This window comes from Anomaloglossus baeobatrachus, chromosome 10, assembly GCF_048569485.1.
Source record: "Anomaloglossus baeobatrachus isolate aAnoBae1 chromosome 10, aAnoBae1.hap1, whole genome shotgun sequence".
In the NCBI taxonomy this organism is placed as follows: domain Eukaryota; kingdom Metazoa; phylum Chordata; class Amphibia; order Anura; family Aromobatidae; genus Anomaloglossus; species Anomaloglossus baeobatrachus.
In genome coordinates, this window is record NC_134362.1 from 23,642,880 (window position 1) to 23,669,433 (window position 26,554).

General features: G+C 41.4%; 1 protein-coding gene and 1 long non-coding RNA gene across 2 annotated transcripts in view; one reads left to right on the forward strand and one right to left on the reverse strand.

Annotated features, from left to right (window-relative positions):
- The window catches only part of SYT13 (synaptotagmin 13), a 29,539-nt gene extending 3,354 nt beyond the window's left edge, over positions 1–26,185 (forward strand). The window contains exons 2-6 of the mRNA XM_075326725.1: positions 2,509–2,704; positions 11,017–11,148; positions 13,086–13,399; positions 20,279–20,405; positions 23,921–26,185. Of these exons, the coding sequence (XP_075182840.1) occupies positions 2,509–2,704; positions 11,017–11,148; positions 13,086–13,399; positions 20,279–20,405; positions 23,921–24,228 (1,077 nt within the window). The 3' untranslated portion in view covers positions 24,229–26,185. The remainder of the gene's footprint in view (positions 1–2,508; positions 2,705–11,016; positions 11,149–13,085; positions 13,400–20,278; positions 20,406–23,920) is intronic.
- Positions 10,620–13,393, reverse strand: LOC142255212 (uncharacterized). Its single transcript, XR_012727369.1, has 3 exons — positions 13,279–13,393; positions 12,719–12,827; positions 10,620–11,370 (listed from the first exon to the last, which is right to left on the reverse strand). It is a non-coding gene; the product is annotated as an uncharacterized LOC142255212 (long non-coding RNA).
- Positions 26,186–26,554: the final 369 nt, after the last annotated feature.

Here is a 26,554-nt window from a genome sequence, read left to right on the forward strand (position 1 = left end):
AAAATGTAACTCTTATTGAGAGGACCAATGTCAAGCCCCTTTTATCCATTTTGGATTTAGGACTAATTTATATTCTTTTTTATGTCCATCCAATAATCTGGAATATTTGAAAACCCAACACTTTATATGCAGAAATTGATGCAGAGAAATAGGAAATATTTCCTGCAGCCTCCACTAGGGGGAGCTGATGGTAAGTGTAGTCATACAGTTACTACTGACCTCTTCCTGGCTATATACATCTGTATACAGTTAGCTCCCCTAGTGGTGGCTGCATATAACCTGCATTTTAAAATTTTAAATCTATGTGAAAAGAAGATATTGATCCTCGTCAGTGCAAAGTATAAGATCTGATTTGGTTGTATGAGAGGATTAAGACTTTGCTTATTTTATTCCCTTATATAGCACCACAATATTCCACTGTGCTGTACAAACATAATCATCACTGTCCCCATTGGGGCTCACAATCTAATTTCCTATCTATATGATTTTGGAGTGTTGGGGGAAACCGGACAACCTGAAAGAAACCCACAAAGACACAGGGAGAACATACAAACTCCTCACTGTTGTCCTTGCTGGGATTTAAACCTAGGACTTGAGTGCTGCAAAGCAATAGTGTTAACTATTGAGCCCCTGTGCAGTGCTAACCACTGATCCACCGTACAGTGCTAACCACTGAGCCCCCGTACAGTGCTAACCAGTGAGCCACCTTAAATAATAATAATATTCATTCACTTATATAGCGCTATTAATTACACAGCGCTTTACATACATTGGCAACTCTGTCCCCATTGGGGCTCACAATCTATATTACCTATCTGTATATCTTTGAAGTGTGGGAGGAAACCAAGGACCCCGGAGGATACCCACGCAAACACGGGGAGAACATACAAACTCCTTGTAGATGTTGTCCGTAGTGGGATTTGACCCCAGTGCTAACCACTGATCCACTGTGCAGTGCTAACCACTGATCTATAGTGGTAACCAGTGAGCTGCCGTGTAGTGTCCAGTGCAAACCACTTATCCACTGTGCAGTATTTACCACTGAGCCATTGTGCAGTACTAACCACTAAGCCATTTTTCAGTGCTAACCACTGAGCCACTGTATTGTGCTAACCACTTAGCCACCATGCAGTGCTAACCACTGATCAGTGCCAAATACTGAGCCACCAAGCAGTAACCGCTGAGCTACCGTGCAGTGCTAACCACAGATCCAGAGTGCAGTGTTAAACATTGAGTCAGCATGCAGTGCTAACCACTGATCTACCATGCAGTACTAACCACTGAGCTATCGTGAAATGCTAATCACTGATCCACAGTGCAGTGCTAACCACTGAGCTACCAAGCGGTGCTAACTACTGAGCCAAAGTGCAGTGCTAACCACTGAACCATTGTACAGTGCTTACCATTGAGCCACCATGCACTGCTAATCACTGATCCACTGTGCAGTTCTAACCACTGAGCCAACACGCAGTGCTAACCATCTATCCACCATGAAATGCTTTCCACTGAGCTATTGTGCAGTGCTAACCACTGATCCACTGTGCAGTGTTAACCACTGAGCCACTGTATAGTGCTAACCACTTAGCCACCATGCAATACTAACCACTGATCAGTGCCAACTACTGAGCCACCATGCAGTAACCACTGAGCTACCGTGCAGTGCTAACCACAGATCCAGAGTGCAGTGCTAAACACTGAGCCAGCATGCAGTGCTAACCACTGATCTACCGTGCAGTACTAACTACTGATCCACAGTGCAGTGCTAATCACTGATCCACAGTGCAGTGCTAACCACTGAGCTACCAAGCGGTGCTAACTACTGAGCCAAAGTGCAGTGCTAACCACTGAGCCATTGTACAGTGCTTACCACTGAGCCACCATGCACTGCTAACCACTGATCCACTGTGCAGTTCTAACCACTGAGCCAACATGCAGTGCTAACCACTTATCCACCATGCAATGCTTTCCACTGAGCCATTGTGCAGTGCTAACCACTGAGCTACCATGCAGTGCTAAGCACAGATCCACAGTGCTGTGTTAACCACTGAGCCACTGTGCAGTGATAACCACTGAGCCACCATGCAGTGCTATCCACTGAGCCAGCATGCAATGTTAACCACTGATCCACCGTGCAGTGATAACCACTGAGTTATTGTTCTGTGCTAATCACTGATCCACAGTGCAGTGCTAACTACTGAGCCACTGTGCAGTGCTAACCACTGAGCGACCATGCACTGCTAACCACTGAGCCACTGTGCACTGCTAACCATTGAATCACAATGCACTGCTAACCACGGAGCGACTGTGCAGTGCTAACCACTGAGCCATCATGCAGTGCTAACCACTGAGCCACCGTGCTGTACTGAAGTTACATTGTATGACATTTATAAACTACAATTAGTACATTCAGACTTTCCTCTGTATGTAAACCCTCCATCCGCAGCTCCTCTCTTTCATCTCTCTCTCGCTTCCGTCGCTCATCTCTGCTCCTTCCCCCTCTTCCATCAGATGAATGTCTACAGATGCACGGAGCCGGTCCAGCCACAGGCAAAGCTGCGCTTCCCACACATCATCTCCACCAAACAGACGTCCCCGGAGATCGGTAATTGCAAAGACCAAGCTTTGAAGGTTGCGGGGAACGACCAGAAAGATGCAAAGGATGAGAACAAAGCAGTGGAGACCGTCTCAGGAGACCTAGTCTCAGGTGCGAGAATGGGGACGCGGAACTTCTTAAAGTGACACTACACCATGTTCCAAATTATTATGCAAATGATATTTTTCTCTGACTTTCCTAAATGGTCGGTGCAAATGACCGTCAGTCTAATAAGTCATCACCCGTTAGAGCAGAGGTCCCCAACTCCAGTCCTCAAGGCCCACCAACAGTGCAGGTTTTTGGGATTTCCTTAGTATTGCACAGGTGTTAATGTAATTACCTGCCCAGGTGCTGGGTCCAACAGCAGTGCAATGCTAAGGAAATCCTGGAAACATGCACTGCTGGTGGGCCTTAAGGACTGGAGTTGGGGAACCCTGCGTTAGAGTATACATGGAATGTCATTGAAGAAACCTCCCAATGATAACAGTAGAATCTTCCTGTTCCAAATTATTAGGCACAGGAGAGTTTCTAAACATTTGATATGTTTTAAAGAACTGAAAATGCTGATTTGTGGAATTTGCAGCATTAGGAGGTCACATTCACTGAAATAAAAAAAATATTTTAATCCAAAACATCCTAACAGGCCAAGTTACATGTTAACATATGGACTCTTCTTTGGTATCACCTTCACAATTCTTGCATCCATTGAACTTGTGAGTTTGTGGAGAGTTTCTGCTTGAATTTCTTTGCATGATGTCAGAATCACCTCCCAGAGCTGCTGTTTTGATGTGAACTGCCTCCCACCCTCATAGATCGTTTGCTTGATGATACTCCAAAGGTTCTCTATAGGGTTGAGGTCAGGGGAAGATGGTGGCCACACCATGAGTTTATCTCCTTTTATGCCCAAAGCAGCCAATGACACAGAGGTATTCTTTGCAGCATGAGATGGTGCATTTTCATGCATGACGATGATTTTGCTCCTGAAGGCACGTTTCTGCTTTTTGTACCGTGGAAGAAAGTTGTCAGTCAGAAACTCTATTTACTTTGCAGAGGTCATTTTCACACCTTCAGGAACCCTAAAGGGGCCTATGAGCTGTCTCCCCATGATTCCGGCCCAAAACATGACTTCTCCACCTCCTTGCTGACGTCACACCCTTGTTGGGACATGGTGGCCACCCACCAACCATCCACTACTCCATCCATCTGGACCATCCAGGGTTGCTCCACACTCATCAGTAAACAAGACTGTTTGAATATTAGTCTTCATGTATGTCTGGGCCCACTGCAACCGTTTCTGCTTGTGAGCACTGGTTAGGGGTGGCCGAATAGTAGGTTTATGCACCACAGCAAGCCTTTGAAGGATCCTACACATTGAGGTTCGAGGGACTCCAGAGGCACCAGCAGCTTCATATATCTGTTTTCTGGTTTGTAAGGGCTTTTTAGCAGCCGCTCTCTTAATCCGATGGACTTGCCTGGCAGAAACCTTCCTCATTCTGCCTTTATCTGCACAAACACGTCTGTGCTCAGAATCAGCCACAAATCTCTTCAAAGTACAATGATCACGCTTAAGTTTTCGTGAAATATCTAATGTTTTCATCCCCTGTCCAAAGAATTGCACTATTTGATACTTTTCGTCAGCAGAGAGATCCTTTTTCTTTCCCATGTTACTGCTTAATATTGTGGAACATCAGTTTTCCCTTTATTGGGCCTCACCTGGCAAACTAATGATCACAGGGATCTGAGACTGATTTCAGTGACCAAAGAACCCCAAGACACATGACCATCAATGAGCTTCATTATTAATCGCTAGGACACTTACATTCAATTTGCATAATAATTTGGAACATGGTGTAAACGATCATGGAATTGTCTTGTGTCTTCACTCCTTTCTATAGGTGGTGTGAGGTGTAAGGGCTTCATGGATGGAGGGGTGAGAATGTCCTCAAATGATGGGACATTCCCTTGAATTTCATGTTAGAGGCTTTTTCCAAGTTTGTATTTATAGGACTTTCTATTTCGGGGACCCCAGGGCCATAAATACACCCACGTATGACCCTGAGTTCCCAGAGGGCACAGGTGTCACCTAATCCAAATATTAAAGCTTGTGACCAGAATGCACCCAGGGAAGACGTACAATAAGACGTCTGACAAAGCAGGAATAACCTGTTTTTGGTAACGCAGGATATGTTTTGCATGGGCTGCGCTAGGGGGCATATTTAGTGTCCTCCTACATGCGCCATGCTGTAACCTAGCTCCCAGATAGTCAGGTGGAAGATCGATTGTAAAACCAGATCTATAGGGGGCATATACTTTTCTCACTATTGTGCAAGCCATGTGATTAAATTTAGACGTCCAAGCTTTAAATCCTCTATATAATTATTACATGTAAAAAATAATATTGTGTCTGTTCACAGCCACCACTAGGGGGAGCTCACTGAGCATGAATCTATTTAGTACTATAGGAGCTATATAATAATAATATATAATAATATTTATTAATTTATATAGCACTGTTAATTCCACAGCGCTTTACATACAATGGCAACACTGTCCCCATTGGTGCTCACAATCTAGGTAGGCTGTTAGCTCCCCCTGGTGGTGGCTACAGACAATCAGATATTTATGATTGATCTTTTAGCGCTATACAAGGGATTTGACGCTTTTTATTTAAAAAAAAATAAATTAAAATAATAAAATTAAAAACATAAAGACACGTTAATTTTGTAAAGAACCAATCGTGGCCTCAGCCTGTTTAAGAACAGTGGAGTAAATATTGACAATAATAAAAGCACACAATAATAAAATAATAGCAGCTTGTCAATGGTTGCCAGAATATTTTATTTTACCAAAAAAAAAAAAGCAAAAAATGTAAGAACTAGCAGAAAGGTCATGTACATGTGATGTGTATAGAGATATGAATCCGCTAGTTACTGGCTGCGGATTCCCGACTTGTCTGGTGCTTTCTCCTGTTGTGCACTTTACACTGGAGAATCCTCCTGAGATCAGTGGCACTTGTGATACTTTGTAGCAGAAGATGATACTTCAGTGGGCAGAGTCTCCGTTACCATAGCACAGCCTTAAAGGGAAACTCCATTCCGTTATTTGATCTGCAATATTAAAGGGATGATCCATGGTTCAGAAAAGTGCAGTGGTGACTCATCTCCGCTGTCCGGCTGGAATAATTGATACATAGAGGAGACATGCAATGTCTGGAGTGATGGAGGTGGCATTGAGCAATGTGGACTCCGGAGCTTCAGGGACACTTCTCATATACAATGTGACGAGTGACACAGATGTGACAGCAGAGAGGTCCTGAGCCATATAGAATAATGAGGGGCTGCTTGGAGAGGAGACGATATCTGTATACAGATCATGGAGGGGCTCACCAGACATGGGAACCATCATCACCATCCATCCAATAGCTATCATCATTTTTTCTCATATCTATCTATCTATCCCATCTATCTATCTATCTATCCATCCATCTATTCATCCATCCATCTATTCATTCATCTATCCATCCATCCAGCCAACCATCGATCGATCCATCCATCCATCCATCTATCTATCCCTCTATCCATCCATCCATCCATCTATTTATCTATTCTATTATATCCTATCTATCCCTCCCTCCATCAATCCCTCCATCAACAGTATTCCTCCATCTATCCATCCATCTATCCATCCATCCAATTATTCCTCCATCCATCCATCTATCCATCCATCTATCCATCCATCTATCCATCCATCTATCCATCCATCTATCCATCCATCCAATTATTCCTCCATCCATCCATCTATCCATCCATCCATCTATCCATCCATCCAATTATTCCTCCATCCATCCATCTATCCATCCATCCAATTATTCCTCCATCCATCTATCCATCCATCCAATTATTCCTCCATCCATCCATCTATCCATCCATCTATCCATCCATCTATCCATCCATCTATCCATCCATCCAATTATTCCTCCATCCATCCATCTATCCATCCATCCAATTATTCCTCCATCCATCTATCCATCCATCCAATTATCCCTCCATCTCTCCATCCATCCATCCATCCATCCAATTATCCCTCCATCCATCCATCTCTCCGTCTCTCCATCCATCCATCCATCCATCCAATTATCCCTCCATCCATCTATCCATCCATATTCTGTGTCTATCCATTTATCTAATATTTATCATCAATCTTTCTCATATTTATCTATCTATCTACACTCATGGCCAAAAGTGTCAATTTATAAAAGGAGAGAGACCCAGGGCACCACTCCGCACTATATACAAATCATGCCAAGTCCATATAGCAGTGTGAATGTGTGAATCAGAAAAGCAGCTTTGGGGTGCACATGAAAAAAGACGATATATGATCCAATTTAGGAAGAAGATGGCACTCACCAGATATACGCTGTGTGAACACGTATTTATTCGGATGTGGAGGTTACATGTGCAGGGCAGGTGGGTGGGGAGGGAGAGCTATACACATCCGACGATGGCCGTTTCGCACTTCCAAAGTGCTTCAGCTGGTCAGACCAGCTGAAGCACTTTGGAAGTGCGAAACGGCCGTCGTCGGACGTGTATAGCTCTCCCTCCCCACCCACCTGCCCTGCACATGTAACCTCCACATCCGAATGGCCAAAAGTGTTGGCACCCTTGAAATTGTTCTAGAAAATGAAGTATTTCTCCCTGAAAATTATTGAAATTACGCATGTTTTGTTATACACATGTTTATTTACTTTTTGTGTTTTGGAACAACATAAAAAACAGTGGGGGAAAAAAGGCAAATTGGACAGGATTTAAAAAAAGCTCTAAAAATGATCCAGACAAATTTGTTGTCCCCCTCAACTTAATATTTGGCTGCATCCCCTTTACCCTTTGGAATAAATCCCTTCCATCAGTCGCCTCCTATACCCGTCCACAGCTTCTTCCTCCTCTCACCTGGAATTTCAGACTCGTCTTTATAAACTGTTTAATGTCTCATATTTGAAGGCATCTTCTCTTCTCTTCTCGAAGTGTTTGGGGTCACTGTCCTGCTGGAAGACCCCTGACCTAGGACACAAATTCAGCTTTCTGGCACTGGACACTACATTGCCATCCTAAATCATTTGGTAATCTTCAGATTTCATGAAGTCTTGTACACAGACAAGACACCCAGTGCCAGAGGAGCAAACTTCCAAAACATCTCTGACCTCCACCATATCTTACTGTGGGTGCGGTGTTCTTTTCTTTGTAGACCTCATTCAGTTTTTGGTAAACAGTAGAATGATGTGTTTTACCATAAAGATCTATCTTAGTCTCATCTGTCAACAAGACACTTTCCCAAGTTTTTGGTTACTCATGTACATTTTGCAAACTGTGTCAGCAGTGGGGTCCTCCTGGGTTTCCTCCATAGCGTTTAATTTCATTCATATGTGGACGGATAGTTCGCGCTGACACTGATGCCCCTGAGCCTGCAGGATGGCGTAAAATTTCTTTGGAACTTGATTGGGCTTTTCCACCATTCGGACTATCCTGTGTTACAACCTTGCACCAATTTTTCTCTGCCATCGAGGGACATTAGCTGCAGTACCATGGGGTGTAAACTTCTTCATTATGTTGCGCATCGTAGAAAAAAAGGAACATCAAGATCTCAGGAGATAGACTTGTAACCTTGAGATTGTTGATTGTTAATATTTTTCAATTTTTCAACAATTTTGGTTCTCAAGTCCTCTTTCTGTTCTCAACGCTTAGTGCGGCATACATAGACACACAATGCAAAAATTGAGTCAACTTTGCCCCTTTTTATCTGGTTTCAGGTGTGCTTTTTATATTGCCCACACCCGTTACTTGCCACAGGTGAGTTTGTATGAGCATCACATGCTTGAAGCAAAGTTGTTTACCCACAATTCTGGTCAATTTTTGTCCATCTTTTATATGAAAGAATTTCCAATTTGCCTTTCTTTCTCTGTTTTTATTTGTGTTGTTCCAATACACTTAAAGGAAATAAAGTTGTGTATAACAAAACGTGTGTAACTGACATAACTTAGGAGAAAAACAACATTTTTGGGAACAATTTCAATGGTGCCAACACTTTAGGCCATGGTTGTATGTATCTCTCGCCATCCATCCATCCATCCAGCTCTCCATCCATCCATCTATCCTTCCTTCCATCTATCCATCTCTCCATCCATCCATCCATCCATCTATCCATCTATCCTTCCTTCCATCCATCTCTCCATCCATCCATGCATCCATTCATTCATTCATCCATCCATCCATCCCAAAAACAAAATTTTTGGGAACAATTTCAGTGGTGCCAACACTTTAGGCCATGACTGTAAGTATCTCTCGCCATCCATCCATCTCTCCATCCATCCATCTCTCCATCCATCCATCTCTCCATCCATCCATCTCTCCATCCATCCATCCATCCATCCATCCTTCCTTCCTTCCATCCTTCCATCCATCCATCCATCCTTCCATCCATCCATTCATTTGTCCATCTATTTATCCATCCATCCATCCACCCATCCATCTCTCCATCCATCTCTCCATCCATCCATCTCTCCATCCATCCATCCATCCATCCATCCATCCATCCATCCATCCATCCTTCCTTCCTTCCATCCTTCCATCCATCCATCCATCCATCCATCCTTCCTTCCATCCTTCCATCCATCCATTCATTTGTCCATCTATTTATCCATCCATCCATCCACCCATCCATCTCTCCATCCATCTATCTCTCCATCCATCCATCCATCCATCCATCTCTCCATCCATCCATCTCTCCATCCATCCATCTCTCCATCCATCCATCTATCCATCCACCCATCCATCCATCCATCTCTCCATCCATCCTTCCATCCATCCATCTCTCCATCCATCCATCTCTCCATCCATCCATCTCTCCATCCATCCATCTCTCCATCCATCCATCTCTCCATCTCTCCATCCATCCATTCATCGATTCTTCCATCCATCCATCTCTCCATCCATCCATCTCTCCATCCATCGATCCATCCATCCATCTCTCCATCATCCATCCATCCATCTCTCCATCTATCCATCTCTCCATCCATCCACCCATCTCTCCATCCATCTCCATCCATCCATCCATCTCTCCATCTCTCCATCCATCCATCCATCCATCTCTCCATCCATCCATCCATCTCTCCATCCATCTCCATCCATCCATCCATCTCTCCATCCATCTCCATCCATCCATCCATCTCTCCATCCATCTCCATCCATCCATCCATCCATCTCTCCATCCATCTCCATCCATCCATCTATCCATCTCTCCATCCATCTCCATCCATCCATCCATCCATCTATCCATCTCTCCATCCATCTCCATCCATCCATCCATCCATCTATCCATCTCTCCATCCATCTCCATCCATCCATCCATCCATCCATCTCTCCATCCATCTCCATCCATCCATCCATCCATCTCTCCATCCATCCATCTCTCCATCCATCCATCCATCCATCTCTCCATCCATCTCCATCCATCCATCCATCCATCTCTCCATCCATCCCTCCATCCATCCATCTCTCCATCCATCCATCCATCTCTCCATCTCTCCATCCATCCATCCATCTCTCCATCCATCCATCCATCTCTCCATCCATCTCCATCCATCCATCCATCTCTCCATCCATCTCCATCCATCCATCCATCTCTCCATCCATCTCCATCCATCCATCCATCCATCTCTCCATCCATCTCCATCCATCCATCTATCCATCTCTCCATCCATCTCCATCCATCCATCCATCTATCCATCTCTCCATCCATCTCCATCCATCCATCCATCCATCCATCTCTCCATCCATCTCCATCCATCCATCCATCCATCTCTCCATCCATCCATCTCTCCATCCATCCATCCATCCATCTCTCCATCCATCTCCATCCATCCATCCATCCATCCATCTCTCCATCCATCTCCATCCATCCATCCATCCATCTCTCCATCCATCCATCTCTCCATCCATCCATCCATCCATCTCTCCATCCATCTCCATCCATCCATCCATCCATCTCTCCATCCATCCCTCCATCCATCCATCTCTCCATCCATCCATCCATCTCTCCATCTCTCCATCCATCCATCCATCTCTCCATCCATCCATCCATCTCTCCATCCATCTCCATCCATCCATCCATCTCTCCATCCATCCATCCATCCATCCATCTCTCCATCCATCTCCATCCATCCATCCATCCATCTCTCCATCCATCTCCATCCATCCATCCATCCATCTCTCCATCCATCTCCATCCATCCATCTCTCCATCCATCCCTCCATCCATCCATCTCTCCATCCATCTCCATCCATCCATCCATCCATCTCTCCATCCATCTCCATCCATCCATCTCTCCATCCATCCATCTCTCCATTAACACCTTATACTTTGATTCTCCAGACCAGATCCCCAGTATCTCTCCTGATCAGGAGGATGTTGAGAAGCTGAGCCCCTTTCTTCACGCACCGAAGCTGCGCTATTCTCTGGGGTATGACCGTCAGACGGCAGAGTTGTGTGTGTCTTTCCTTGAAGGTAAATATATTTATTCATGAAATGTGATGAATTTTCATAATATGGAAATAAATCAGAGTATAGCTATGTGTGGATCCTACATATCAATATTCAGCGAGATTTCCTTGGGGTCTAACTCTTCACAGCTGCTTCTGTAACACAGGAAACTATTCCCGCCCGCAGGTTTTTGGCAGCAGATGTGTCCAAAGCATTTTCTGATAGTCGCCATGTTAAACAGTGGATCTGAAAAACGAGAAACCGTCCCCATAGGTTGTGTGTGGTGATGCAGCTACAGATACGGACACAATTTTTACCTAAATGTTTATTGTCGCGGGAGAAAATTATTTTTGGTATTGTGTTCATTAAAACTGTCGTGCCGTTTTAACTATTCTCTGCTCTTAATTTCATTCCACATTGTTGGCTGCAGAAGGAGTTAATTGAGAATCTGTCAGTGAGCTCATTCTGGGAAATGGTAAATTCTTTTATGCCTTTTTCTGAACTCCTTTGTGCTGATGTTTTTTACACTGGAACTGTATCAAAATTGAACTGAACTTTGATGTGGTCATTAATCAGCTGGAAAGAGTTGAAAAAAAAAGAGTTACAAACTTCCATTCAGATGAAGCTCACTGATGGACACTCAGTTACCTCATTCTGAATCTGAATTGAACTTTGGTGTAGTCATTTATCAGCTGGAAGGAGTTAAAAAAAGAGAGTTACAAACTTCCATTCAGAAGAAGCTCACTGATGGACTCTCAGTTACCTCATTCTGAATCTGACTTGAACTTTGATGTGGTCATTAATCAGCTGGAAGGACTTGGAAAATAAGAGAGTTACAAACTTCCATTCAGAAGAAGCTCAGTGATGGACTCTCAGTTAACTCATTCTGAATCTGAATTGAACTTTGATGTGGTCATTAATCAGCTGAAAGAGATTTACAAACTTCTATTCAGAAGAAGCTCACTGATGGACTCTCAGTTAAATCATTCTGAATCTAAATTGAACTTTGATGTAGTCATTAATCAGCTGAAAGGGGTTAAGAAAAGAGAGTTACAAACCTCCATTCAGAAAAAGCTCACTGATGGACTCTCAGTTAACTCATTCTGAATTGAACTTTGATGTGGTCATTAATCAGCTGAAAGGAGTTAAGAAAAGAGAGTTACAAACCTCCATTCAGAAAAAGCTCACTGATGGACTCCCAGTTAACTCATTCTGAATTGAACTTTGATGTGGTCATTAATCAGCTGAAAGGAGTTAAGAAAAGAGAGTTACAAATTTCCATTCAAAAGAAGCTCACTGATGGACACTCAGTTAACTCATTCTGTTCTGAAGCTAGCAATATGCAGAAAATCTAAAGAGTAGGAAAAACATTTTTTTTTTTTTAGTGAAACTCAGTTGCAAAAATTGTTTTCATAACAAAATACATTTAGGTAAAAAGTAAAAATCTATATAACTAATGATCAATTATTACGAGACTGACTCTTATGAGTTTCACAGACAACCACCAACTCACAAGCCAATCACAAACTGACCAGACAAAAGCTTTTCATAACAAAAAGTACAACTTCTGGTTTTCCCTCTATTTCGTGCTTACCAGGGTTCATGAAGCTGCTATATAGGGGGCAGTTTTCTGGGGTCTTCACACTGTGGATGGTTTATCCACCCCTCTACTGGTAATATTTTCTCCCCGGTTAGCGCAAACTCTGCAGAGTAAAAAAGTAAAAGAAAAGTTAAGCCCTTAACCCACATAGTCTTTTTTTTTTTATTATTTTTTCTTTTTTTTAATTTATTTTTTATTTATTTATTTTTATTTTTTTATTTACTTGTTTATTTTTGCAGGGTGTGCATACTTATGCAAAAAATATATATATATGTTTTTTTTTATTATTTTTTGTAAGAAAGTGTTACTTTTAAATATTTGTAAATACAAAAGCTTTTTCTGTTCTGTTGCTACATCACAGCTGTAGGTGCGCTGCTGCCAGGAGAGGAGGATTGTGGGAGTCACTGCTACGTCCTGGGCGCATTAAATACTCATCATGGCCAGACGGAGGTGCAAACAGCGCTAATAATAAGAAAGGCCCACACCGTTTGGGAAGAAGCTCTGCTATTTCCTTTGAAGGAGGAGGACAAAGCCGATGCCACGCTGACCCTCACCTTGAGAAACTGCGATCGCTTCTCTCGTCATCAGGTGGCTGGAGAAATCACCCTGAGCCTGGCGAACGTCGGCATTCCCTTTGGCACCGCACGATGGGTCGACCTCCGCGCCCCGGAAAAGGTGGAGAAAGTGACAAATATTTCTTATGTTCATGTTAAAATGTGAAATATTGCAGTTTTCACTTGTGCTGACATCTAGTGGCTAAACTCGATATTGCAGATTTCTAAAAATTCTCATTTTACAGCCTGCAGTAAAACTGACTGTAATCACCTAGATGCAATAAGATAAAAGAGGGTATATAGCAGAAGGATGCAAATTTGGTGTCTGTAGAGTAAAATAATTAACCCTTAACCCGCCGAAAATTATTTTTACAGCTTTCACTTGTGCTGACATCTAGTGGCTAAACTTGATATTGCAGATTTCTAGAAAATCTAATTATACAGCCTGCAGTAAAAAAAAAAAAACATGGTCATCTGGTAATAACTAGATAAAATAGGGTTAATAGCAGAATGATGCACAAGTGAAAAGCTGGTGTCTGAAGAGTAAAATAATTAACCCTTAACCCACAGAGAGTGATTTTTACAGCTTTCACTTGTGCTGACATCTAGTGGCTAAACTCGATATTGCAGATTTCTAGAATTTCTCATTTTACAGCCTGCAGTAAAACTGAATGTGGTCACCTAGATGCAACTGGACAAAAGGGGGTAAATAGCAGAATAATGCAAATCTGGTGTCTGCAAAGTAAAATAATTAACCCTTAACCCCCCAAGAATGATTTTTACAGCTTTCACTTGTGCTGACATCTAGTGGCTAAACTTGATATTGCAGATTTCTAAAAAAAAAAATCTCATTTTACAGCCTGCAGTAAAACTGAATGTGGTCACCTGGTTGCAACCAGACAAAAGAGTGTAAATAGCAGAATAATGCAAATCTGGATCCCCCTCCTTCAGAATAGACGAGTGATGAAATTAGAGCTTAGAATGGGATGGGATAAATGGAAAAACATCTGAAAAGTTACTTTTTGATTAAATTAAGGTTTTGGTGACATATATTTTTTTTAAAAAAAATTGGCCTTTTTTTATATAACAATCTAAATTTAAAAAACAATAATATTTTGTAATTTTGCAATTCTCACGGTTATTATGGACTCATAGTTCCTGTAACTTCTAGAAGAGTTTTCAGCATTTTCACTATCATCAGAGACAGGACTATGACAGGTAGTGTCACAAAGCTGATAACACAGGATCCACCAATCACAACTCAGCCTGCTTCATTCAGAAAGATGTTTGCACACGCTCATTAGATGCTTCAATACAAAAGATAGGGTCAAAGTCAAGATTTTAATTTTAGTTTTCTTCATTTCTAATGCAAATTGTGATATGTGAAAAAGGTAATGAAATAGGAAAGTCTGCCGCCATAGCCATGAGTTGACCCAAATCATAATGACCTTTGCACATGCTCATTAGATGCTTCAATACAAAAGATATGGTCAAAGCCAAGATTTTAGTTTTTTATTTCTAATGCAGATAGTGATATCTAAAAACAAAGATAGCAAAATAGGATTGACTGCTGTCATAGCCATGAGTCGAGCCAAATCATAATGACTTTTGCACATGCTCATTAGATGCTTCAATACAAAATATAGGGTCAAAGTCAAGATTTTAGTTTTTCATTTCTAATGGAGATTGTGATATGTAAAAAAAAGGTAACTAAATAGGAAAGCCTGCTGTCATAGCCATGAGTCGACCTATTTCATAGTGACCTTTGCATATGCTCATTAGATGCTTCAATACAAAATATAGGGTCAAAGTCAAGATTTTAGCTTTTTATTTCTAATGCAGTTTGTGATATGTAAAAAAGAAAAAGGTAACAAAATAGGATAGCCTGATGTCATAGCCATGAGTTGACCCAATTCATAATGACTTTTGCACATGCGCATTAGACATTTCAACACAAAAGATAGGGTCAAAGTCATGATTTTAATTTTAGTTTTTCATTTCTAATGGAGATTTGTGATATGTAAAAAAAAGGTAACTAAATAGGATAGCCTTCTGTCATAGCCATGAGTCGACCCAATTCATAATGACCTTAGCACACGCTCATTAGATGCTTCACTACAAAATATAGGGTCAAAGTAAAACTTTCAGTTTTTTATTTCTAATGGAGATTGTGATATATATATAAAAAAGGGAACGAAATATGATCGCCTTTTCTCATAGCCACAAGTTGACGCAAATCATAATGACCTTTGCACACACTCATTAGATGCTTCAATGCAAAATATAGGGTCAAGTCAAGATTTTAGTTTTTTTTTCTAATGGAGATTGTGATATGTAAAAAAGAAAAAGGTAACAAAATAGGATAGCCTTCTGTCATAGCCATGAGTCGACCCAATTCATAATGACCTTTGCACATGCTCATTAGATGCTTCAATGCAAAATATAGGGTCAAGTCAAGATTTTAGTTTTTTATTTCTAATGGAGATTGTGATTTGTTTAAAATTTAAGGTAACTAAATAGGAAAGCCTGCCATCATGAGCTTACCCAAATCACAAATTCAGCTCTGCTACATCTGTGAGTAATAGCAGGTACTGGTTTGCAGACAGAAACAAATTAATCTGCAGATCTGATTATGGAGGCAGAATACGTCAGCAGATCAGCGTAAAAGATTAAACCTATGAAATTCAGCATCTGTATAAGCAACGGGGCAAAAAATGAGTCAGTTCAGCCATGGAAGAGCTGCATGAGGTCTGCCCCGGCCCCGAATGCATCGTGAATGGCCCAGATTACAGATACTGTCTGCGTCATGTAGGACCTGGTGGAGTGGTCCTTCAGCGCCGATCATTAGTGAATCACTGGTGGGGGGAGGGGAGATGATTTCCTGCAGCTATTCTTAGCACCGCGCATACGATTCCCCCATCCTCACCTTAATATCCTCCTGGTGTCAGGGAATTTATGGGAAGAAGAGGAAGAGAAATTTCCAGATCAGTTTTGTGCACCTGTGTCATCATAAGTGATGAAGCGTTTACAGCCGAATATTTCCATTTATACTGCATGAAGATAAGATTAAATACAGGGGACATTTGTAGGTGATAATGCTGTCTGGTACTTACCTCCAAAAATATAGATTGTAGTCTGCATGCAAAAGAGAGCACGCCCTATACCCGGATTGTGGGGTGTGACGGCGTGCACCAGCGTCAGGGGCACCAAGGCCAGCATTAGAGACTTATCATCATACAGTGTCTAAATAATACACCCAGAGTGTGCAAAAATAATACACTCATACAGTGCCTGCACAGTACAGCTAGACAGTGTGCAAATAATACAATCATACAGTACCCACATTATATAATGCCTAAATAATGCACCTAGAGTGTGCAAATAATACAATCATACAGTGCCTGCATAATACAGTGCCTAAACAATACACCCAGAGTGTGCAAAAATAATACACTCATACAGTGCCTGCACAATACAGCTAGACAATGTGCAAATAATACAATCATTCAGTGCCCACATAATATAGTACTTAAATAATGCATCCAGAGTGTTCCCAAATAATACAATCATACAGTGCCCAAATTATATAGTGCCTAAATAATACACCTAGAGTGTGCAAAAATAATACACTCATACAGTGCCTGCACGGTACAGCTAGACAGTATGCAAATAATACAATCATACAGTACCCACATTATATAGTGCCTAAATAATGCACCTAGAGTGTGCAAATAATACAATCATACAGTGCCTGCATAATACAGTGCATAAATAATACACCCAGAGTGTGCAAAAATAATACACTCATACAGTGCCTGCACAATACAGTGTCTAAATAATCCAAAAGAAAGTGTTTGTATCCACTCACCTGATATTGCAGGACACCACTGCCTCCAAGACTCGTGCAAGGAAGGAAAAGAGCTGGCAATCTTGTGCAGAGAAAATCCAGGAATTCCAGCAACAGAATCGAGGAAAATATATTAAATAATACACCCAGAGTGTGCAAAAATAATACACTCATACAGTGTCTGCCCAATACAGTGTCTAAATAATACATCCAGAGTGTGCACATAATACAATCATACAGTGTCCCCATAATATAGTGCCTAAATAATTCACCCAGACAGTGTGCAAATAATACAATCATACAGTATCCGCATAATACAGTGACTAAATAATATAGCCAGAGTGTGCAAATAATACAATCATACAGTGCCCCCAAAATATAGTGCCTAAATAATTCACTCAGAGTGTGCCCAAATAATACGACCATGCAGTACCTGCATAATACAGTGCCTAAATAATACACCCAGACAGTGTGCAAATAATACAGTCATACAGTGCTTACATAATATAGTGCCCAAATAATGCATCCAGAGTGTACCCAAATAATACAACCATACATTGCCCACATAATATAGTGCCTAAATAATTCACCCAGACAGTGTGCAATAATACAATCATACAGTGCCTGCATAATGCAGTGCCTAACTAATACAGCCAGATAGTGTGCAAATAATACAATCATACAGTATCCGCATAATACAGTGTCTAAATAATATAGCCAGAGTGTGCAAATAATACAATCATACAGTGCCCCCAAAATATAGTGCCTAAATAATTCACTCAGAGTGTACCTGCATAATACAGTGCCTAAATAATACACCCAGAGTGTGCAAAAATAATACACTCATACAGTGCCTGCACGGTACAGCTAGACAAGGTGCAAATAATGCAATCATACAGTGCCCACATTATATAGTGCCTAAATAATGCACCTAGAGTGTGCAAATAATACAATCATACAGTGCCTGCATAATACAGTGCATAAATAATACACCCAGAGTGTGCAAAAATAATACACTCATACAGTGCCTGCACAATACAGTGTCTAAATAATCCAAAAGAAAGTGTTTGTATCCACTCACCTGATATTGCAGGAGACCACTGCCTCCAAGACTCGTGCAAGGAAGGAAAAGAGCTGGCAATCTTGTGCAGAGAAAATCCAGGAATTCCAGCAACAGAATCGAGGAAAATATATTAAATAATACACCCAGAGTGTGCAAAAATAATACACTCATACAGTGTCTGCCCAATACAGTGTCTAAATAATACATCCAGAGTGTGCACATAATACAATCATACAGTGTCCCCATAATATAGTGCCTAAATAAAATTCACCCAGTGTGCAAATAATACAATCATACAGTATCCGCATAATACAGTGACTAAATAATATAGCCAGAGTGTGCAAATAATACAATCATACAGTGCCCCCATAATATAGTGCCTAAATAATTCACTCAGAGTGTGCCCAAATAATACAATCATACAGTGCCTGCATAATACAGTGCCTAAATAATTCACTCAGAGTGTGCCCAAATAATACAATCATACAGTGCCCACATAATATAATGCCTAAATAATTCACTCAGAGTGTGCCCAAATAATACGACAATGCAGTACCTGCATAATACAGTGCCTAAATAATACACCCAGACAGTGTGCAAATAATACAGTCATACAGTGCTTACATAATATAGTGCCCAAATAATGCATCCAGAGTGTACCCAAATAATACAATCATACATTGCCCACATAATATAGTGCCTAAATAATTCACCCAGACAGTGTGCAATAATACAATCATACAGTGCCTGCATAATGCAGTGCCTAACTAATACAGCCAGATAGTGTGCAAATAATACAATCATACAGTATCCGCATAATACAGTGTCTAAATAATATAGCCAGAGTGTGCAAATAATACAATAATACAGTGCCCCCATAATTTAGTGCCTAAATAATTCACTCAGAGTGTGCCCAAATAATACAATCACACAGTGCCTGCATAATAGAGTGCCTAAATAATACACCCAGACCGTGCAAATAATACAGTCATACAATGTCCGCATAATACAGTGCTTACATAATATAGCCAGACAGTGTGAAAATAATACAATCATACGGTGCCCTCATAATAGTGTCTAAATATGGGCAGCATGGTGGCTCAGTGGTTAGCACTGCAGTCTTGCAGCGCTGGGGTATTGGGTTCTAGTCCCACTCAGGACACTATCTGCAAGGAGTTTGTATGTTCTCCCCGTGTTTGCGTGGGTTTCCTCCGGGTTCTCCGGTTTCCTCCCACACTCCAAAAAACATACTGATAGGGAATTTAGATTGTGAGCTCCAATGGGGACAGTGCTGCCAATGTGTGTAAAGCGCTGTGGAATTAATAGCGCTATATAAGTGAATAAATTATTATTATTATTATAAATAATAAACCCATACAGTGTGCAAATAATACAATCACACAGTGCCCGCATAATACAGTGCCTAAATAATACAGCCAGAGTGTGCAAATAATACAATCATACTGTGCCAGAATAATACAGTGCCTCAATAATAATGCAAGTGTTCAAATAATACAATCATACAGTGTCCGTATAACACAGTGTCTAAATAGTTCAGCTATACAGTCCCTAAATAACATAGTCACACAGTTTCCAAATAATATAACCAGACAGTGTGCAAAATGTGCAACCATACAGTGTGTAAGGAATAAAATCAGTGTCGAAATAATACAACCTTAAAGTAGCAAGATAATACAATCATACAGTGCTAAAATCATGCAACCAAACAGTGCCCACATAATAAAACCGTGCAGTGCCAAGATAATACTTTATATGTAGAAATATTAAGGTACAACCATGCACTGTAGAAATAATACTGTCTAATCATACAGTGCCCCAAAAAACAACCAATCAGTGCCTACATAATGCAGTCATACAGGGTCCAAATAATAGAATCATATGGTGCCCAAATAATGAAATCATGCAGAATCTATACAATACAACCATACAACCTTGTTAGTTCACTTTTAGGATAGATGCAATGCTGACACTGTTTCTATGTTGAATTGGCAGAATTGTGAGTGCAGCTCTGGCTTACTGAATAGTAATGTGATAAAGCCATGATGTCCTTCTCATGTTCTCATCCTCAGAACACGGACTCGTCTGGTGAAGTCCTGCTGTCTATGAGTTATCTTCCAGCTGCCAATCGCCTCATCGTGGTGCTGATTAAAGCCCGAAATATACATTCTGATCAGAGCAATGACCTCATGGGCAAAGGTATGTGGGGGGTTAGCCATTAATGGGCTGTACAGGAACATTTTGAAAGGGGAACTAGCTGCAATACCAGGCAAAACCACTGAATAAAGTGGCGCTGTTTGCAATTCCAAATGCAATGTCTCTAATGGCGCCCATTTTTGTAATAACTGATGCTCACTAGTGGTGTAACGTGAAGCTCATGGGCCCCAATGCAAAAGTTAAGAATGGGGTCCCCAATAATTGCTGGTCTTTTCATATAAGACAAAGGGATTTGAGCATAGTAGTGCCCACTCAGCACTATTCACTACCCGACAACATATATATATATATATATATATATATATATATATATATATATATATATATATATATATTGTGAGACTGTGACCGGGGTTGTCTATGACGGCCGGTATGTCTCTCCCCGGTTGTGCTCACTCCATGATAGAAAGTACATCCACTCTAGGGTTAATGCTGTTTCCTTACAGGCTGAAGGAAGGGTTAAATGCAAACAGGAACAAGGGCAGGTGTGCCGGGTGTGAGGGAGTGAACACAACTCCCTGAGTTCTCTGCTGGAGAGGCACATGTATATTGGTGTGGACTTTTGTTTGGACATTAAAACCGTGTGCTGTGAACCTTAATGCCTGGATCCTGTGTCTTCTGCTGCGCAGCCGACCGTGCTACCTCACATATGGTGGAGAATGCGGGCAGGCGCGATATTTTACCACGTTCGACCTGACCAAGGGGTACTGGCAGGTGCCACTGACGGAGTCCGCCAAGGAGAAAACCGCTTTTGTTACGCCGGAGGGTCTCTTCCACTATGTTGTCTTGCCTTTTGGGTTACATGGCGCTCCGGCCACGTTCCAGAGGTTGATGGACTTAGTGCTGGAACCCCACCAGGCGTATGCATCAGCGTACCTTGATGACATCATTATTTACAGCTCCGATTGGCAGACCCACTTGGAACAGGTACAAGCGGTGGTGGACGCGCTTCGAACAGCCGGATTGACAGCCAATCCCAAGAAATGTGCGTTGGGACTCACGGAAGCCCGCTACTTGGGCTACGTAATAGGCCAAGGAGTGATTAAGCCCCAAATTAACAAGGTTGAGGCGATCCAGAAGTGGCCTAGACCCCTGACCACGAAGCAGGTTAGGGCCTTCCTGGGTATCGTGGGGTACTACAGGAGGTTTGTAAAGGATTTTGCGGGATTATCAGCCCCCTTGACGGACCTTCTCAAAGGCAAGAAGTCCGTCATGGTGCGCTGGACTCCGCAGGCCGAGGACTCCTTCCGGGCCCTGAAGGGGGTCCTGTGCGGACAGCCCGTTCTCGTACACCCTGATTTCCGGAAGGAGTTCATAGTCCAGACTGACGCCTCGGAGGTCGGCCTGGGGGCAGTGCTGTCTCAGGTGGTTCAGGGGGAGTAACACCCCGTCACCTTCTTAAGTAGGAAGCTCACCCCTCCCGAGCGGAATTATAGCGTAGTGGAGAAGGAGTGCCTGGCGATCAAGTGGGCCTTGAAGTCCCTACGCTATTACCTGCTGGGACGGCAGTTTCGCTTGGTGACGGATCACTCTCCACTGGTCTGGATGAGGTCCGCCAAGGAACGGAATGCCCGGGTTACCCGGTGGTTCCTTTCTCTGCAGAACTTCCGGTTTACGGTTGAACATAGGGCCGGTAGGTTGCAGGGCAACGCCGATGCCTTGTCCCGCGGCCCGTGTTTGATGGCGGGAGTTCAACCCCGCACGCTTGAACTGAGGGGGGGGGTATGTGAGACTGTGACCGGGGTTGTCTATGACGGCCGGTATGTCTCGCCCCGGTTGTGCTCACTCCATGATAGAAAGTACATCCACTCTAGGGTTAATGCTGTTTCCTTACAGGCTGAAGGAAGGGTTAAATGCAAACAGGAACAAGGGCAGGTGTGCGGGTGTGAGGGAGTGAACAGAACTCCCTGAGTTCTCTGCTGGAGAGACACATGTATATTGGTGTGGACTTTTGTTTGGACATTAAAACCGTGTGCTGTGAACCTTAATGCCTGGATCCCGTGTCTTCTGCTGCGCAGCCGACCGTGCTACCTCACAATATATATATATATATATATATATATATATATATATATATATATATATATATATATATATATTATATATAAAATATATATATATATATATATATATATATAATCTCCGGCTTCTCACAGCTGAGGATGTTATTACAATGTATCCGTGCTGTCGTTGAGCATCTGTTATCAGTGTTTATAAATAGAATCTATTTTGGATACTTTAAGTTATTCAGTTTTCCAATATTTCTGTCTCATTTTCTAGATCCTTTTTTTTTGCTGTCCCCCAATAAGAACCTTCATTATCTGTCTCCAGGGGATACAATTGTATCCTGGTCATTTTAGGGACACACAGGTTCTCAGCTTATTAATGAAACTAACAAGTCCCATCTTTCAGAACAGATTTTTGCTACATTTTGGGAACAAGGTGACATGCAGTTACTGGTGACTGTTCCTTGTATTTCATTCTTATAAGTAATTGGTGGTGGACTTGGCATCTATCTTCTGTGCATCTTTATTATTCCCTTCTCCAAGTCACTAAGCAAATATCAAACACACCAAAGTGCCAAATCTAACAAAGCCCCAGGTGACCTGCAGCAAATAGCAAAATTTAGAATTGTCCACACCCGCTACTAATCCAATTTTAGGTGCTATGCTGATTGCTAAAATAATTTATCTGTATAGTATAGGGAAGCTCTGGTTACAAATGATATAATATAGACAGGAGAACTTTGGAAAGGTTTTGTATACAGTAATGTGAAGGCAGAATGTTTGAAGAACCTTATTATTGACCCCTTGATAATTTGAACATCAATGTATTATTTCATTTATTACATTTTCCTTTTTTAACTACAGAACCTAGAGGAATTTCCCCATCTATATGGTCAATTAGAGGGTTCTTCTTATCTAGAGAACCTAAAGGAGTTTCCTCATCTATACGGCCAGTTAGAGGGTTCTTCTTATCTGGAAAACCTAGAGGAGTTTCCCTATCTATACGGCCAGTTAGAGGGTTCTTCTTATCTGGAAAACCTAGAGGAGTTTCCCCATCTATATGGCGAATTAGAGGGTCCTTATGGTCTGGTGATCCTAGAGGAGTTTCCCCCATCTATATGGCCAACTACTGAATTCTTCTTATCTAGATAACCTAGAGGAGTTTCCCCATCTATATGGCCAAATAGAGGGTCCTTCTTAACTGTAGAACCTAGAGGAGTTTCCCCATCTATATGTCCAATTAGAGGGTCCTTCTTAACTGTAGAACCTAGAGGAGTTTCCCCATCTATATGTCCAATTAGAGGGTCCTTCTTAACTGGATAACCTAGAGGAGTTTTCACCATCTATATGGCCAATTAGAGGGTCTTTTTTTCTGGCGTATCTCTCTAGGGGCTTTCTCCCATCCATGTGGCCAATTATTGGGATTTCCTGCATGGGAACCATTGTGTGTGCCTTGGAATCTGAATCGTGAACTCTTGTCTCTTTTCGTAGATCTGTTTGTGAAGGTCACTCTGTGGCATCAGACACAAAGACTCAAGAGGAAACAAAGCAAAAGGGCAAAGCACAAAATCAATCCGGTCTGGAACGAGATGATCATGTTCGAGGTACCAGCAGAACTTCTGGGAGACGTCAGCGTGGAGATGGAGATGCTCAGTCAGGAGCCTTCCGGGGGACCAAGTCAAGCCCTAGGATCATGCTATCTGGGGTCAGATCGGACTGGAGCAGGAAAGAGTCATTGGCAAGAAATGATAAATAATCCCAGGAGACAAATAGCAATGTGGCACCGTTTGCTCCCATGAAAGTCATCTAATGCCAAATTACATGGACCGATTCCTGCCATGATGTCATCTCAGACCTACCATGACTTGTTATTTATTGACCCATCACTCAAAAGAATGAGGAGAAAAACAAGGTAAAGTCAAGGAAGAAGAGAAAAGGAAACAAAAAGTGTCCCCATGTAGTAACAATGTATCATTTTAACCAGGATTGACTGCAGGGACTTTTGAGCTCCTTGGGGCAGCAGAGTAGAGACTTTACCCACATTGCCGTAACGGTCACTGAAGCCTAAGAGGGTCTCGCCCTTGACCAGTTCTTCTCGGTCCCAAGTTTATCCACTTTGCGGTAAGGGACACTGAAGCCTAAGAGGGTCTCGCACTTGCCCAGTTCTTCTCGGTCCTAAGTTTATCCACTTTGCGGTAAGGGACACTGAAGCCTAAGAGGGTCTCGCACTTGCCCAGTTCTTCTCGGTCCCAACTTTACCCACTTTACCGTAAGGGTCACTTAAGCCTAAGAGAGTCTCGCACTTGCCCAGTTCTTCTCGGTCCCAACTTTACCCACTTTGCCGTAAGGGACACTGAAGCCTAAGAGGGTCTCACACTTGCCCAGTTCATCTCAGTCCCAACTTTACCCACTTTGCCGTAAGAGTCACTGAAGCCTAAGATGGTCTCGAACTTGCCCGTTTTTTTCTCGGTACCTCTAATTGTTATTGTGATCCCTTAGCAAAAAATTCCAAGTGTTCCTCCTAGGAGGGGCCATAAAATCAAACTAATATTCCACTTTTGGCTTTCTCACACGTTTCCAGGTCAGTTCCCTAATTAACCAGTGATTTGAAGCCATACTTTTTCCAAATTTTGCCAAATTTAGCCATGATGGATAATGACAATACAAATAGGGCCATCTAAAATTACTGCCCATTATATTTATGGCCCTATTAAACTACATTAATCCCTCCAATACGAGCAGATCAAAGGGGGTCCTACCCTTAGGACCTCCAGCAACCAATACCATGTGTTCAATTTGCCTGCAGCGCCACCACATGAGAAATGTAAGCATTACACGATCAATGCAATGCTTGCATGTGCGGGGTCTCTCCAGAGAGAAATGCTCTTATATCCATCTATTGTGTGATGTGCCAAAAAAACCTAAAATATTTATATTACTATCAACTAAAAATATCATTTTAAACATATAACTTTATTATAATAGAACACGCGGGATTATTTTGAACCCTTATCTCTTAGGGGTCAAGGAGAATATATTTATTTATTTTTTTGTATCAGAAAGTAAATCAAAGATTTGAAAGAATAGAAACAAATTAATTGTATAAAAAAATAAAAATATAAACTTTTATTATAAGAGAGAGAAAACATTCCAAAAAAGAAGAATTTTCCTGAGAAACGAATGGTTTTCTGGGCGGAATTTCCATTTGGTAAGTAATGTGATATTAGGAAGAAGATGTAAATAGATGTGATATGTGTAACTGTCAATGACGGGAATATGAGCACAAACTTCCACATTTTCCATCTTTTAACCTTTTCTTTACACAAAAGAAAAATACAGAAACAAGGGGAGTCAAAAATTGAGAACCACCCAGAGGAAAGCTCCTAGGGGGTGCTACTTCTGTGTCTGTCAGCAACTTTGCTCCAATCAGCATTGCCGAGTAGTTCATTAAGCCTCACTGATTGGAGGAGAACTGATCACTTATTCTAGAAGCTCCGCCCCCTTGACTATTCGAGGGCTGAGCCAGCAATTTGCAGCTTCTTTTAATTTCCACTTCAGTGGATGCCTTTCACAATCTATTCTACTCTATTCTAACCACCCGTAGACATTTTATAGATACTTGTATTTGGCACTTTTAATTTTGTATTATTTTAGAATATTTCTAAATAGATTTAGAATTGTGTGCTAATTAACTTCCCAGTATACAAACGGGTCCACACTTTACCGGTCAGCAAATTTCCTACAGCATTCACAATACTAAGAAATTATATATATATATATATATATATATATATATATATATATATATATATATATATACACAAATTTTTTTATATATATAGATATAGATATATATATATATATATATAAATATATATATATATATATAAAATCAATATATATATTTTTACCAATACAGGGCTCTACATCTTCTTCACAGGATCAAAATAGTCAACAAACTTTGTATAAATCAATAATATAAGCAATTTTAAAAAACTTTGTAATATAACTTATCAGAGAAATCAGCATCTTTCTCCACTTATAAGCCACTTCTCTGCCTTCTCCTCCTGAACTCATCATTCATGCTAAAAAAAAAAAAGCTAAAATCTGTGTTCTGCAGAGACA